This window comes from Armigeres subalbatus, chromosome 2 (assembly GCF_024139115.2).
Source record: "Armigeres subalbatus isolate Guangzhou_Male chromosome 2, GZ_Asu_2, whole genome shotgun sequence".
Classification (NCBI taxonomy): domain Eukaryota; kingdom Metazoa; phylum Arthropoda; class Insecta; order Diptera; family Culicidae; genus Armigeres; species Armigeres subalbatus.
Window position 1 is genome coordinate 82,772,441 of NC_085140.1, and position 16,170 is coordinate 82,788,610.

General features: G+C 36.9%; 1 protein-coding gene across 3 annotated transcripts in view; it reads left to right on the top strand.

Moving 5' to 3' along the window:
- The window catches only part of LOC134209513 (bifunctional heparan sulfate N-deacetylase/N-sulfotransferase), a 612,835-nt gene that overhangs the window by 531,926 nt on the left and 64,739 nt on the right, over positions 1-16,170 (top strand). For all 3 annotated transcript variants that reach the window (XM_062685493.1, XM_062685492.1, XM_062685495.1), the window contains one exon: positions 9,540-9,743. In XM_062685493.1, the coding sequence (XP_062541477.1) occupies positions 9,540-9,743 (204 nt within the window). The remainder of the gene's footprint in view (positions 1-9,539; positions 9,744-16,170) is intronic.

Sequence of the window (16,170 nt, forward strand, 5' to 3'; positions counted from 1 at the left end):
ACCGAAAGTGTTGTCACCGTTGCTTGATAGTTCATCATTCGACCATTGCAACGCGCTAGCGACGACTTGACTTTATAAAAGTCATGTTTTAAGAGTCCAGAATAATTTAGGTCATGGTGATAACTCTTTCTGGAGCTTCGTAAATAGTAAAAGAACAGACAAACAGAAATAACACTTGTGAAATTCTCATCGTTGAATGATTTACTTTATTTAAATAATCATTGATTGGCTAACCGATCACTCGTGTCGCGCACATCGGATTTGCTCTAGTTTGACGTTCGGTAACTACCGCTATCTGGTTCTTGATTTGCCAAACTTAGTGAAAACAACAGATGTCGTTAAAGTATGTACGATGATTAATTTGATGAATGAATGTTCAATGCGTTATGTCTGTTTGTCTGTGGTAAGGGGGTGATTGAAGAACAAAAGGAGTCGACGAGTGATTTTGAAGCGTGCGATTTATTCGTGAGCATCTGTTTTTTTGTCAGAATCAGTACTGTAAAAGGTCGTGATTGTCATAAGGGTTGTAGGACAAAAGGTCGAAGGTCAAAAGGTCGAAGGACAAAAGGTCGAAAGGACAAAAGGTCGAAGGGTCAAAAGGTCGAAGGGACAAAAGGTCGAAACAAAAAATCTGAGTCAAAAGGTCGAAAGAACAAAAGGTTGAAAGGACAAAAGGTCGAAAGTCAAAAGGTCGAAGGTCAAAAGGTTGAAAGGACAAAAGGTCGAATTGTCGAAAGGTCAAAAGGTCGAAACAAAAAAATCTGAGCCAAGAGGTCAAAAGGTCGAAAGGTCGAAAGGTCAAATGTCGAAACAAAAAAATCTGAGCCAAAAGGTCGAAAGGACAAAAGGTCGAAACAAAAAAATCTGAGCCAAGAGGTCAAAAGGTCGAAAGGTCAAATGTCGAAACAAAAAAAATCTGAGCCAAAAGGTCGAAGGACAAAAAATCGAATGTCAAAAGGTCGAAAGGTCAAAAGGTTGAAAGTAAAAACGTCGAAGGACAAAAGGTCGAAAGACAAAGGGTCGGAAGTGAAAAAGTCGAAAGACAAAAAGTTGAAAGAACAAAAGATAGAAATTGCGGTTGTTGGACAAAAGGTCGAAGGTCGAAAAAATTGGGCAAAACGTCGAGTGTTGATCAACCATTCCTTGATATTTCATTGTTGAATTTTTCCTTCTTTTAGTCATAGGCCGTTCTTTCTTGATTCACATATTTATATTTAGGGGAACAGACGGCTTTGGCAGGTTTTGTTCTATTATTGGCAGGGGGTTTTCGTCGACCGAATTTTATGAAAATTGGCCACAATATTCTTTGATATGCAAAGAATGTTTGGGCCAAATTTGAGCATAATCAGTCATAAAAAACCCCCTGCCAATAATAGAACAAAACCTGCCAAAGCCGTCATTACCCCTATTTGTGTTTCGCCTGATTATATTTTATTGTTGAATTTTTCCTTCTTTTAATCAAAGGCTTGTCATTCGAGTTTCGCACATTAATATTTATTTGTGTTTAACCTTATTTTCATTGTTGATTCTTTCCATTCTTTAATTCATAACCTTTTCTTTCGAGTTTCGCATTTTTATACCGCATATGAAATACCAACACTTGAAAACATTTCATTCTAAAATTTTCTTTTTGTTGAAACATAGGGTATTCTTATTTTTATCAAAGTATTGCTAGGCTTTATTAACTTCCATTTTAATTCATGAAAATAGTTCTTCACTCATTTTCATCAAAATGATGATTCAAACTTATAATTTTAGCTTAACATACCATCTTCTAATGACAGTAATTTTATTTTTATGTGCTCAAAAGATAATACGTTTTGGTTCACAAAATTTGTTTTTATGTAACTATGCGCGAATGTACAAAATGTACATTTTTTTCATTATTAGAAACCGTTACGTTACGCTGTCAAGTATCAAGTAAGTACGTTACGCTGTTAAGTTGGGAGGGGTATGGAATTGCCAAAATTTGCATTAGGGAAGATCCATTAATTACGTAACGCAAAGATAGGGAATTTTCAACCCTCCCTCCTGCTCCCCCAATGTCTGACTTTTTGTAAGAAACATCTGAAAATTTTGAATAGGTCGTCACACTTTGCTCAACCCTCTCCCTTTCGTGATTTGTGAATGTTTGTGTTTCATTTTGAAGTCAACTAGTAACCCTCTAACGCCCAAGACCGCCTTCAGACGGGAAACCTCTTTTTCATTCAACCTTCTGTTATTTTTTCGACCCTCTTTTCCTTCGACATTTTGTCATTTTGACCTTTTGTACTTTCAATTTTTTGACTTTGAAGAGATAATTTTTTGACTTTCGATCGTTTGACTTTTCGACATTTTATCCTTTCGACCTTTTGTTTTCGACCTTTTATCCTTTAGGTCTTTTGTCCTTTCGAACTTTTATCCTTTCGACCTTCTACCCTTTCGGCCTTTTATCCTTTCGACCTTTTGTCCTTTCGACCTTTTGTCCTCTCGATCTTTTGTTCTTTCGACCTATTGTCCTCTCTATCTTTTGTTCTTTCGACCTTTTGTCCCTTCGACATTTTGTCCTTTCGATCTTTTGTCCTTTCGACCTTTTGTCCTTTCGACCTTTTGACCTTTCGACCTTCTGACCTTTCGACCTTTTGACCTCTAGACCTCTAGGCAATTTTCGGTTTGAAAATTGTCTCGACTTCCCTGGGCATAAAAGTATCATCGTGTTAGCCTCATGATATACGAATGCAAAAATGGTAACTTGGTATAGAAACCTCGCAGTTAATAACTGTCGAAGTGCTTAACGAACACTAAGCTGCGAAGCGGCTCTGTCCCAGTGTGGGGATGTAATGCCAATAAGAAGAAGAAGAAATGAAAGAATCGTGGGTTCTTTGATAAATTTTGCATGAACGGCAGTCATGAAAGGATGTTGTGCTTTACTTAAAAATTAATATTTCTAAATTATTTAGAAAGATGCTTGCGAAGAATATGTAGTGACCAGTTGATAAATTGATTATACATATTCCTCAATTCACCGAGTTGAAAATGGTAATGAACACAGAAATAAAGCAGATATTGCATACTTTCATGCCCTCTCACGGAACAAATATTTTTTAAAATTTTTGCAGCATTCATCCTTCGCGTTTCTATAGATATTAAAAGGGGCAGATATGTAAACATCGCGTGACATCTCTTATTGAAAATTCAGTACTGGTCAGAATCATCTTCTGACATTGAGGCTGAGTTTGCTACGTGAAATGTTGATTGTTGTAAATCTGAATAGGGTAAATGTTCCAATAGTGGAGGAACTAAGCACGTTCCAACACTATTAATTTTCCCAGAATTATTCCAATACTTATTCCGCTTACCTTGGATATATATTCGATAGTTTTCCCCATCTATTTTAATGGAAATATGCTTCCGTCGCATGCATTCCATGTTTTCCGCCCTAAAATGACAACTCCAATTATTGGTACACTGCTCCAATAGTTGCGGTATTTTTTAATTCGTGTTCCTATGGTTGCGAATCCCATTGTTTTCTTATGGGACTCGCAACTATAGGAACACTACCACAACTATTGGAGCAAAGGCGAAAAATTAGTAAGGTATTTTGAAGATATTTACCAGTTTATCAAGATAATCAATGCTGTTTTCACTCTGTTTGTATTCTGACATATCAATTTATTATTGGACGTAGTGGGTTTCTGCGTTTGATCCGATCATTTGCCCTACGTTTATATTATCGCCTGCGATGGTTATCCAAGCCGTCAAAGAGCTGACCCTTTGTCTCTTGGCCGGACATAGCATTCCTACTGTTATACTTCGTCGTGCTACTGCTGTTGCTGAACCGGTTGCCTTTGTTTTTAACAAATCTTTCCCCATTATTATTGCCGATAAAATGGCAGCAAAAATTTGACGATGCTAATTTCAATATCAACTTACTGGGGGGCATGGAGTGCGATCCTCTCGTTTAATAAACAATGTGCACTCGCTTGGCTGTGGGTATACAATAGTAAAGCACATGTGGAGATTGGACAAATCAAGCATCCGAAAGATATTCAATTTGCAAAAAAGAGAGCTAACCGCGGTGGAGGTTGGTACTCGGATTCTGATGGCTTTTCCGCAAACGTGACCTTTAAGTGGTCTTGTTGTGTAGGGGTTATCACGCCTATCTAGAGAGTAGGAGGTTGAGGGTTCGAGTCCCTCCAAGACACGTGGATTCTTTTTCGCAAATTTCATATCAATTTGTCCATTTCGAAACATATGCTGTGATATTTAACAAAAAAATGGTTTTCGTACGGCCGAGTTGCCGAATAATATGCAATTAATTGATCAACTTCAATGTTTAATTAGAAAATAAGCTTAAATTTATTTCATTCACAACAAGCATGAACTACATTCATAAGCCATGAGATCTTCATTCTGTCTATGCGGACTGCATTATCACTGGTGTATTTCGCTTTGAAGTTCCCATTTTTTATTTCAATGAATAAGAAAAGCAAATCAAATTTACCGTCGAAAATGCACTGAATCCACCAAACTGAGGCAGACTCGACCGGGAAAGCCGGCATCGTGAAAAGCTTGTTTGGCGCGGCTCTCAAATGTACAACCACCCGTCAGTCAGCCAGTCAGACACTTGCAGTCACTCAGTGCTCGCAACAGAAAAAAAATCATGTTTTTGACTATAATTTTTTCCTGTCCCTTTGCTGGTTTTGCATTTCCTCATTCAAAAAGGAAAAACGGAAACTGCAAAAATAAATTTTAAAGCGTTCTTTTTTTCCGAACCGTACATTTACAAATACCGGAGTGATACAAAAACTGAAAGCAAACTATACCGGTGGAGATTGATGGATGCAGGAGAAAGGCTTTCTGTCGATAACTTCGTTATTATGTATAGAAAGATGTGAAGTTGCGCCTCTTTCAGAACTCGAAACAATATTGTTTCAATTCTTTTTGTTGCCTATACCAAGTCATGGCCTCAACATGCAAATTCAAATTTTCACTATGCTACAACATCCAACACTCAGTTCATACTATAGTTATTTTGTTCTCCAGGTGGTACGAGAGAATCTTGGCTGCATGAATTATCAAATCTTTTAACGTTATATTGCGAGGAAACGAACGAAGGAAGATTTAATTTTCTTTGCATTGGAAACTCGGATAGATTTGCTAGTAGAAAAGGCAAATACACGTAGAAGTTATTTGTATATAATGTTCGTTTATATCAAGCGAAATGTTTTCAACGAAATGATGCTATCTAGTTGAAATTGTATGCTCTTTAAACCATTGCACACAGATCAAAATCTTCGGTCAATTCGAGATGATTTTAATTTATACAACCATTTCTTAGATAATAACTAAAATGCCCATATGAAACTCTCATTTCTTCTAATAATCCCTACCGCTAGTAATAAACTCAATATGAAGCTTTTCTCATGCACATCATGCACCTCGCATGGGACTCCTTGTTCCTGAACACATTGCAAACGTATCGAATTTTAATTAAATTTATCACACACTTTACTCCACTTAAGCTATCAATTTTGATTAAAAAACCCCGAAACAAGATGCAATGAAATTTGGTCGGCTGGTTGGTTGGCCGTTCGGTTGATACAGCAACCATGTTGCCTAGACACTCCTAGTCGGTACTGCACACTCTCCTCGACTCCGGCCGGGCACGGTCTGCCGGTGTGGTGGTCTGTATCTGTGGAAGAAAATGTTCCATGCAAAATGCATCACCGATCGACCGGATCGAAGCAGGACCGGAACCAAACCGGACCACAACTCACGAAAGCAACAAGCACTGGCTGCTCGGAATGGGGATGGTTAGACAGGGGTTTCCAATGATTGCAGAATATGAAGTCAGTTCTAGTAGGGAAAAGCACGAAAAATATAATCTTCGAGGTAGTGAAGAAAATAACTTTAAGAAGCCTTGTGCTCTCGTTCTCTATAAAGCTTAGTAGTCCTAATTTACAATTATTTATGCGGAGTCTAAACCGATGATATACTTTTTAATATACCTTACCTAGTTGTGACGGTAAATATATTAATAATAATAAAATTCCATCACGAAATCGAAAACTTCAATGCGAGCTCATATACCGCCGGAAATAAGTATAAAGACAAGCATGATTTTCATGCATTTTCATCATGATTGAGGAACGATATCTCGATTCGTAGCGATTCGATTTGGCTGAAATTTTACTAGGCACCTGTTTTTAACTTGAACTTTCGATCTTTGAGTAAATTGTATACATCTCTGTTGATTTTGACCTCAAAATCTGGAAATAATTATAAAGACACCACTTTTTTATATGGAGCTCCATACAACGGAACTGTCTTTATAATTATTTCCAACAGAAACGCGTATAACCAGAATATATGCATAAATGTAACTATCATTGAATAAAAATTCAAGTCATTTTAGGCTTGTAGGCAAAAAATCAGCCCAATCGAATCGCTAAGAATCGAGATATCGACTTCCCAATATGGCCATTTTGTATGGAAACCGAGCTTGTCTTTATACTTATTTCCACCAGTGTATAATAAGTTTAATGGATTTGTCAGCCAACTGGTTAACAGCCATGATGCTCTGTACCCATTATTCTGTATTTTTATTATTTAATTTTCCTATGTTATCGTCTTCGGGGATGAGAAAATGCACTGCTTCAAGAAATTATGAAAGACCTTTTTGACCTTTTTGAAATCCGACCTTTGAAGCGGGGTCGAGTAAGCATTGAACAGGCAAAATCTTTTTTTCATGGTGTTTTTTTTTTTTTTTTTTGAAAAGAACATTTTTGCAACGAATGAAATGTATTCAAGTGCTGACAGTAACCTCTGGGTGTTTTTATCAAGTTTTCTGAAACGGACGTTTGACACAAATCAGCTAGATATTAATTTACTTTCCAAACACAAGAAACAGCACTAATCGCCTGGATGTCGCGAAAGTTGTGTGCCGGTACGAAAACGTTCGATCGCGCACTCTATAGGCCGAAAATGCCGCTCGGCCGGAACAGTTGGATGGCAAAAATAGCCATTAGGTCGAAAATGTCTTTCGGACGAGTTGGTAATTTCGCGTCGTTTGACCGAATAGGTCATTTGCCCGAATTGTTCGTTTGGGAGAAAGAGTAATTTAACCGAACAGGCGATTTGGATGATAATGCTATTTAGCTGAAACAGTTCTTTGGTAGAAGGGCCATTTGGTCGAAAATATCCTTTGGCCATACGGCCGAAAATGTCGGCCAAACGACAATTTCGTCCAAATTACCAATTCAGCCTAACGACTTTTTCGACCCAATGTCCATTCCGGTCAAATGATATTTCCGTCAAAATGACTTTTGGCTAGATGGATTTCGGCTTTATGGTTAGTTCGGTCAACTAGCATATTCTGACAGATTACTTTCGACCTAGTAGCCTTTGGCTTTTAGCCATATGGCACATTCCCAATAAAATGAACAGATTTGTCCGCCGGTTCAGAAATCGTCGGCGGCGTCATTTGTCGTAATTTTGCTCGGTGGCGGCGGCGTTTTCGGCGTCCCGCCGGGATAATTTTAGTAAATGTCGACGATGCGATGCCGTGAATATTCACCAAAACATCCGTTAGACAATCCTACGGAATTTACTCTGCAAAATTTCAGAATTTCACTCAGTCGATTCTTCGGGTTTTTTTTCTGGAAATTCTTCGGAATTTTCTCGGTAGAATGTTCTTTGGACCCTCTTAAAATGAGCTAAGGTTTTGTTTTTCAGTGATTGCCATAATTTTTATGATTTCTTTTTGTTCAATTAGTCATAGGTGAACTTTTGTTCATAGTCATGATGAACACAGAATTTCGACCATTTACTTTGAACATGCCCGCGTTTTTAAATCACATTTACCATCTATCTAACTTACGCTGTGAGCAAATATACCGATTCCGTCTCACTCTGAAAAGCTAAATTAAAAAAGTCCAAATTATCGAACAAATCATTTAACGCTTTGTCCCCATCCGGATGGTAAACTCGCCCGGATTTGGGAACTTCTCTGATACTTTTCGGGCTGCGTCATGTCCCCATCTCTGCGGTTTGGCCGTATCGCATAAACCAAGCAAGGCAGTGAAAACCATCCGGAGCGATTCGGTCTCGTCGTACACATTTATCCGTTCCGTTGCGTTGGTTGGAAGCTGCATCTGCTGATTATGACCATCGGTACCAAAACATACACGGAACTGGTCAAGACTTCCGGGATGGGTATCAGCCAGCCAAACGACCGCCTGGTGAGAGTGAAGACAGCCGTATAAAATGCAATTAGATGACATGATGCGGCAGGAATTTGAGTGCGGCGCTGAGAAACTGAAAGTGAGACACTTGTACTTGTCCGTTCTGCGGATGGGTGTGCAGCTTCTTTCATATGGATATGTTCGTTTGTGCGGTTTTCTGCCTAAGACATCGACCGTTCCAAAGCAGAAGCTCGAATAGGTCGATCAATAAGTTGTAAATTATTCCTAACATGCATTTAATGTCAGGTAGGAATTTAATTATCCGGTTTCCCTCAAGAATGATGTGTCCTCCGACGGACACACAATAGGAGCGCATAATTGAAAAAGTGTGGATAAAATAGCTAATAATTTTCTGAAAATGAAGAAGTTAATCATCTTTCAGGGTTTCGGCCTTTCGGCTGTTTTCTTGACACAAAAATTAAGTATATTTTGCTTCCCAGTTAGATGGAAGTTCAATCGATGAGCCAAATTAATTCATATGTGCCTTACATTAACTATACGAATGACTATACGACTATACATGACTATACGAATTTTACAGTGCTACACAGATAGAAAAAGTTGTTGAAATTTACACGAAAGTAATGCACATAAGGGAATGCCAAAAAGAGCGTAAATGTAATTTATCTGAATGTATGCAATTTGTATTGCATTATGACACTTTTTATACGAATAAGTGTCATAATGCTATGTATATTGCATACATTTAGGGCGAACTTGTTGGAAAAGATTCATGTACGCTCAGAATAGTGTAATTTTCCGCGTCTTTATTATTTACGCGTCGATTACTTTTCATTATTTCTTTCTGTGTACTAAAAATAATAAATTTGTAGTTTTGGAGTCTTTTTACACAATTCCTCCTGCTGTGAAACATAGCAACATCGAATCAACTGTTCTGTGCAGTGTGGAATTTTATGATTGGCTAAATTGTAGTCTATGGTGCAGTAAGGTGTGGTTACTCGTGTGCCAAAACCAGAGCTTCTGGGTAAGATTTACCTTTGTAGAAACTTGATTGTGAGGCAAGTTGCTCTCGCATCTGTCTCTGAGGAAGGATTATCTTACTTCTTTGTTCATTCTGTGGCATCATACAATTGCATGCCGGAAACACTGGGAAAAGCATTTAATTAGCTGGATTCGAACAGATCCCTGTGCGTGACAAATTCACAACTGGTGGTTTAGTTTCCACTGGAGAAACGCTCGCCGTCCAGATTTTAATCCTATTCACATCAACGGAGTTATCTGGACATTCAGCAGCCTGCCGAGTAAATCGCTTTGAGAAGAATACTAACCTCGTTCGCTTTATCTCCTTTCTAGCTTTATGCATCGTGACACACGACCGGCTCCGCTGATACACTGCCGGATGCTGAATGGGAAGGCCACCATCGAGGCCAGCGCAGCGCCCGACCATCGGTCCGAGGCGCGACTGCGGATCGATCCAAAGGTGCTAGTTTTTGTTGAAACGACCTACTCCCGGCTGGGAAAGGACATCGCGGAGCTGCTGGTGTACAATCGGATCAAGTAAGTGGCAGTTTGTAATAGTCTGATTGGATTGTCTAAACATCGTATTATTATTTTTCCAACAAGAGCATCTTAGTAGACTTCAAATCACAATTATAAGAAAAAACCACATTAACGTTTGGTTGATTACTCGTATATTAGACATGTGATACTAGTATACTTCATATAACACTAATGCTTAAAATAAAGCACACCACTAACCACACACACATATGTGAGAAAGATGACCGGAGGCAGCATCAAAATAATTATACTGGCCAACTATGAAAAGAATGTTTTGAGCTTATGGACCTACAGGACCACAGAAATTGACTGATGATTGTTGTTTGTTCACCTATCCAGATGGCAGATTTTAATACAGTTCTGCATAAAAACCTTGCAAAAACTGTATAAAATTTTGGCAAATTCAAATTCGGAAGATTTCAATACAATCGTTCTATTAAAATCTTTGGATTTTGTATTATTTGAATACAGCATCAGTATAAAAAAGCTTACATTTTTTAAATTAATATCTAGAAGAATTTGTTTCATTTGTTACGTGAAAACTTCTTCTAATCCGTTGGCTTTCAGCCATCACTCCTATATGTAATCAAATTGAAATTGGTGGCTAGCGCATGGGTTCACTGTGACGATGCTTGAAACAAGCCTAGGTTTGATTCGAAGCCAGACCTAAATACTTTTTTCATTAAAATAATAACATAACAAGAATAACAGGGTGCAATAAAAACTAAATTTACTGTGTGATGAATAATCGTAATTCTTCAAAGCAATATTATGCAGGGTACTGCGATTAAGTCTTATACAATTTTTGTATATGCCAAGTTCTGATGCAATACCCAGCATGTGAAAAATGCAGAACTGCGTTAAAATTTGACATCCTCTGGTTGGGTGTAGTTGTTTTCTGTTTTATATTCCATTTGCTTATGACATAAAAACCCAGCGAATATGAAAGTCTGACATGGGGGCCATCCAGAAACCACGTGGTCATATTTTTGAAGATTTTCAACCCCCCCTCCCCCCATGTGGTCTATCGTGGTCATTTGTCAGACCCCTCCTCCCCCTTTGACCACGTGGTTTTTTTCAAGTACAAAATAAAAAACCCTATGTAACTAAAACATATGGTTAATCCGATCAATTTTGAAGATGGACAATTTCAACTGATTCAAAATTAAACTAAAACCCAGCATGGAAATTATAAATTTTCATTATTTCGAAGATTTTTATGATGTTATCATGTTGTAATGTGTATCAGGTATTAGGTTATCTAGAACTCGCATACCTTCGATGCATCAGGAGGATACAAAAAAATGCGGACTCGCGAATATGTTATAAAAATTTCGAGAAAAAATTGTAATGGTTTAGAAATTTTCCAAAATATCCCTATATTTTTTAATTTCTTTATTGGTGATTTTTTTAAATACATAATTGCAATTTTTGCTTTTACAAGTGCTAATTTATTATTGTTTTGTGGAAAAATTTCAACTGTTTATGGAAATTTTGCATTATTTGCAGTAATTCTATATTTATTTAATACTCATACCCTGATTTCTTTATTGGCAATTTCCAATTCTATTATGGAAAATTTCTATTTTTTCTCTAATAAATAATCTAGAGCTGGCTCATCTCTCAAAATTTCTAATTCTTCATTGAAATTTTATTTTGATATTGACTAGTGGAATCCAATGATGCCATACTAAACATGTTTTCTCGGTAACTCTGATGTCTTTCGAATAATTTCCCAAGGAACTTCTATTCCATATCTCGAATATGCTTCAGTCAATGGTCCTTTCATAAGCGACTCATAGAAGAATGAATGTATTATAGATCAATTATCATTTTGGAGTTCGGATCATTCGATTTATCCAATTAACCAAATTAAAAATGATGTATGATATAATATCCCATTAGGTCCATTTGGTTGATATGACAATTGTTATTTGTACAAGCTACTACAGACTTTTTATTCAAAAAATTTATTTTGGGCTTTTTAGTGGAATGTGTTCACTTGTCATAAGACGAGTTTGTACCTTCCCATTTAATACACCACTTGATTGTACCTCGACAGATACGTATTTCGACCTCAACAGTAAGGTCGACTTCAGTGTTTCGAACTTGACTCGACTTAGGTTATACAATACTTTTAGGTTTCAAAAAACGTCCTGGAAGTCGTAATGTTTGAACTACTTAATCATTCAAGTCCGTGAACCCAGTGCTTCTACCCTAGCAGCACACATATTCCACATAGGTTACTGCAACTCATATGTGATCGGATTCAGTCATATTCAAGTTGCTGCAACCATTTTCGTCTGACTTGTGCTGCTCGGGTAAGGCCCCACCAAAAAAGTTTGCGAACAAACCTCATTGTCATTGTGCAACTTGTTGACTCAAGATAATTTTGGGTACCTTGTCTCTTAGATCTCATGTTAATGGAAAAAAGGATCATATGCTTATTTCATCGGATTGGGTACATACCGATGATGAGGACATTACAAATGTCATGATTGATCACCCGAGAGCAATCACTGGCTTAACGTTCAGGATGACCCATCTTATGTGAGTGTTCAGAATGGTTCAAACATTTCAACTTCATTTGCATGCTCTTAGAATCGAAATCTTCCCAAAGTTTCGGATAACTGAGTTTTCAGGGTCAGTCAAATTTGAGCTCCCATATTTTTTTCTGTAAAACCAATATCTAGATGAACAATTTTACTGAAGAAAATGGTGGTCTAGCTCTCTTTTGTGATTTAATAGACAATCTAAAACGCTGGACATATATGACCCATCCGTCCTGAAAGGGTTGAGATTTGTTTTGGAATTCAATTTCAATCGTTATTATAACACTATTTATTACCCTAGATTGTTTTAGGAATTGGAGTGTTTTCTCTGGAACACTGCCACTTTTTTCATATCGCCGGACTCTTCTTAGTTCTAAGACCCTTTTATGAATTTAAAAGCATTTTATTTAGAATTTCATGTTGATTTTTAAATGCAAACTTCTCTATGTCATAACCTTTTTCATACGCACTACTAGAATTTTGTGCATTATTGATCGAAAAATTTAAAAATGCACCTAAATGTTCTAATTAGGTGCATTATTAAATTTTTCGATCAATTAGCCTAATTATTCAATATCATAAGAACTAGGCTTCTTGATCCTAAATAATTGCCTACATTTATTGCTTGGATGAATTTTAAATTCCAAGATCTTCCTAATTTTCAAGAATAATTATTCTGGAGTTGCAAGGGAAACCCTTCAGAATAGTTAGATGAAATTCTTCGGAGTCTCCACGGAAAAATCTTCAGTATTTCAACGACTTTTTTTCGAAATTCTGTGGAAAAGTTCCTAAAAAAGGTTCGGTAGAAATTTTGAAGAGCTAGAAGAATCCGTAAAAGGATCCTAAATGCATATTTACGATGAAAATTCCAATAAACATCAAATTCCGAAGAACTTCCGGTATAAATTAGAAAAAAATCCAGCTTACTTTTTTTACAGAATCTCTAAAGATTTTTTTTCAAAATCCTGGGCAAATTTAATGAATCTTCAAAGGAAATTCTTCTAAATTTCCAATGGAAATTTTTTTCGTTTTTCAAAAAAATCTTAGAAATTTTCAGCAGTTTTTTTAATTTCCAAAAGAAATTATTTGGAGTATACCAAAATATTTCCGATGGAAATTCCTAAGATTTTCCAGTAGAAAATCGAAAAAAAGTTCATCTAAAACACCAATAATGAATTTCCCGAGGATATTTCGATGTTTTTACAAGTGGAAATAACGAAAAAAATTGCACTTTTGTAGTACTTGTGAAGGTTGTACTTTAGAAGCAATTCCAATAGGAATTCCTTAGAAAATTAAATCAAAATTTTAAAGATTTTCTGATGTGAAAATTTATTTCTTGTGCTTCTTTGCATGGTGAAGATTTAAAGCAATGTTTAGCTGAACCTACAAAGAAATCAAAATGACTTTCCGAAGAAGAATGAATTTCCCATGAAATTTTGGAAGAACTTATGGTGCCAAATCAACACGAACCTTGAGAATTCTAAAGATTTATTCTTTGAAAATCCAAAGTATTTTTTGAAGATAATCCATAGACTCTTCCGTGGAAATTCTAAATAATGCCTCGAATAAAAAAAATATTTGGAAAATTTAAAAATGTGATAGAATTCACAAAGAGCGTAAAATTTTTTTTTCAAAATTCCAAATTTGAAAACAAAATCCAAAAACAAAAAATCAACGGTAATATCAAAGTGTTTCATGTGGCATTGGCTATTTAATTTCTCATGAAAATTCAGAAGATTTTTTCTTGAAAAATTTAGAAGTCTTCTTCTTCTTCTATGGCTCCATATTCCAACTGGAAGTTGGTCTGCTTTTCAACTTAGTTTATTCTATTAGCATTTCCTCAGTTATAAATTGAAAGTTTTAAATGCCAGCAATTGTACGATTATATATCTTGTGTAGCAAGTACGAAGGATACATTATACCTAGGGTGTCGACAATGTTTGAAACCCGAAAACATCCTAGACAGGAACGAGAATCGAACTCGTCATCTCCGGATTGGCAATCCTACGCCTTTGCTCGTAAGGCTAACTGGAGACTGAACATTTTGAAGTGCACTCCCTAAAATGTTCGAAAAACTTATTTTGGAAATGAAATAGAATTTCTGGTGAAGATTCGGAAGAACTTGTCGAAGAAATTCATTAGAATGTAAAAAATAATATGAAAATATGAACATTTTTTCCACCGAAAATTATATGTATTTCCCACGAGACTGTTTTGAATTTTCAGACAGAATTCACATGGAATTTTTTCGGCATTTACACTGGAGATGTTTTGTTTTTTTTTCATGACCAATTTGTAGCAAAATTTACAAGCAAAATTTTCCAGAGAGAATTGTTCAAAAACATTCTGAATGCTAGCACTTTATCAGGATTATCAGGTCAAAGTTTTTACAGGATTTTTGTTTACGGGATTTTTCCTGAATATCCACAAGACATTTTTTTGAAGATTTTTCTTGAATTATTGTAAAAACTTGAACAGTTTTTAAAATTGTAGCTGCAGTCCGCTGATGCAAAAGTGTCGGCGGCGTGATGCCAAAACCATCTGCGGCGGAGTTTTAAAAAATATTTTTCATTTTCTTTCCCAATTTTTTTGGTGAAAATTGAGACTGAAACGCAACCTGCTTTTTCGTTTATTTTTTTTTTTTTTATGGAAATAGGATCTAAAGCTAAGTTGGCCAAATAACTCAGATGTGCATCGGCGTTGCGACCGACGCTGCGTTACCGGGTTTTCTCGATGCTTAATGCTAAATTCTTTTTAACACTGAGTTGAAAAGACGCTACGTGGGCATCGGCCCTAAGATGCGCTTTGCGTTTAATGAATAAATCATTAAATTTTGATGATTTGTATTTTTTACACCGCTATTGTTATTTACCAAAAATTTTCGTGTTAAAAAAAACCACGTGGTTCGAGAGCAACACCCCTCCCCCATGTGGCTTATCGTGGTCATTTTCCAACCCCCCCCCCTCCCCCCTATATGACCACGTGGTTTCTGGACGGCCCCATGTTTGTTTTTGTCCACACAAGTTTTCTATGAGGCAGTAGTGTGAGATTCGTAGATATGTTCATCATCATATGAACATCAACATTCTAACAGATGGAGACGCTTGGTGCGTCAACTGGTAGGGGTTCTGCAAAACCGAGCCAGCGAATTTTTGACTGACTTGTGTCCAAAACATTCCGCTTGAACTCGTGGTAAGTGTAGCGGACCTGCAGTGGACGAGTGATTGCATCATAATTTCCTCTCCCTACATTGCACATTGACTTGCATTCTGATTTGGCAGGCGCCAGTATGACTTAACAAATTAGATCACCAGTACTTGTACATTGAATATGAATGCTAGTTCTATGCAATAATCTGCTGTTTCTCTTTACAAGATGTGCTGATCTGGTCCTTACGAAGTCGCAACCACGGACGATCAATCAAGCTCAAGCTCATACCGTTTTGACTCAAATCTTGAACATGACTCCGAACGCTGATGTTTTACCGCCCTTCTACTTCTTCTATGGCTCTACATTCCAACTGGAACTTGGCCTGCTTTTTAACTTGGGATTGTATTACTATTTCCTCAGTTATTAATTGAAAGCTTTTCTATGCCCGCCATTGCGTTAGTATATATCTTGCGAGGCAAGTACAATGGATGCACTATACCCAGGGTATCGAGAAAGTTTCCAACCCTAAAACATCCTAGAACGGACCGAGAATCGAACTCGCCATTTCCGTATACTTCTACTATAATCAATGAATATTACAAATTGATTACCGACCGTTTCAATCACGAGAATATGTAGGATGCCCTGAGACGCAAGGGGGTTCCAGCGAAAATCATCGGTCTTATCGAGGCAGAGTACGAGGTCTTTTCGTGTAGAGTGCT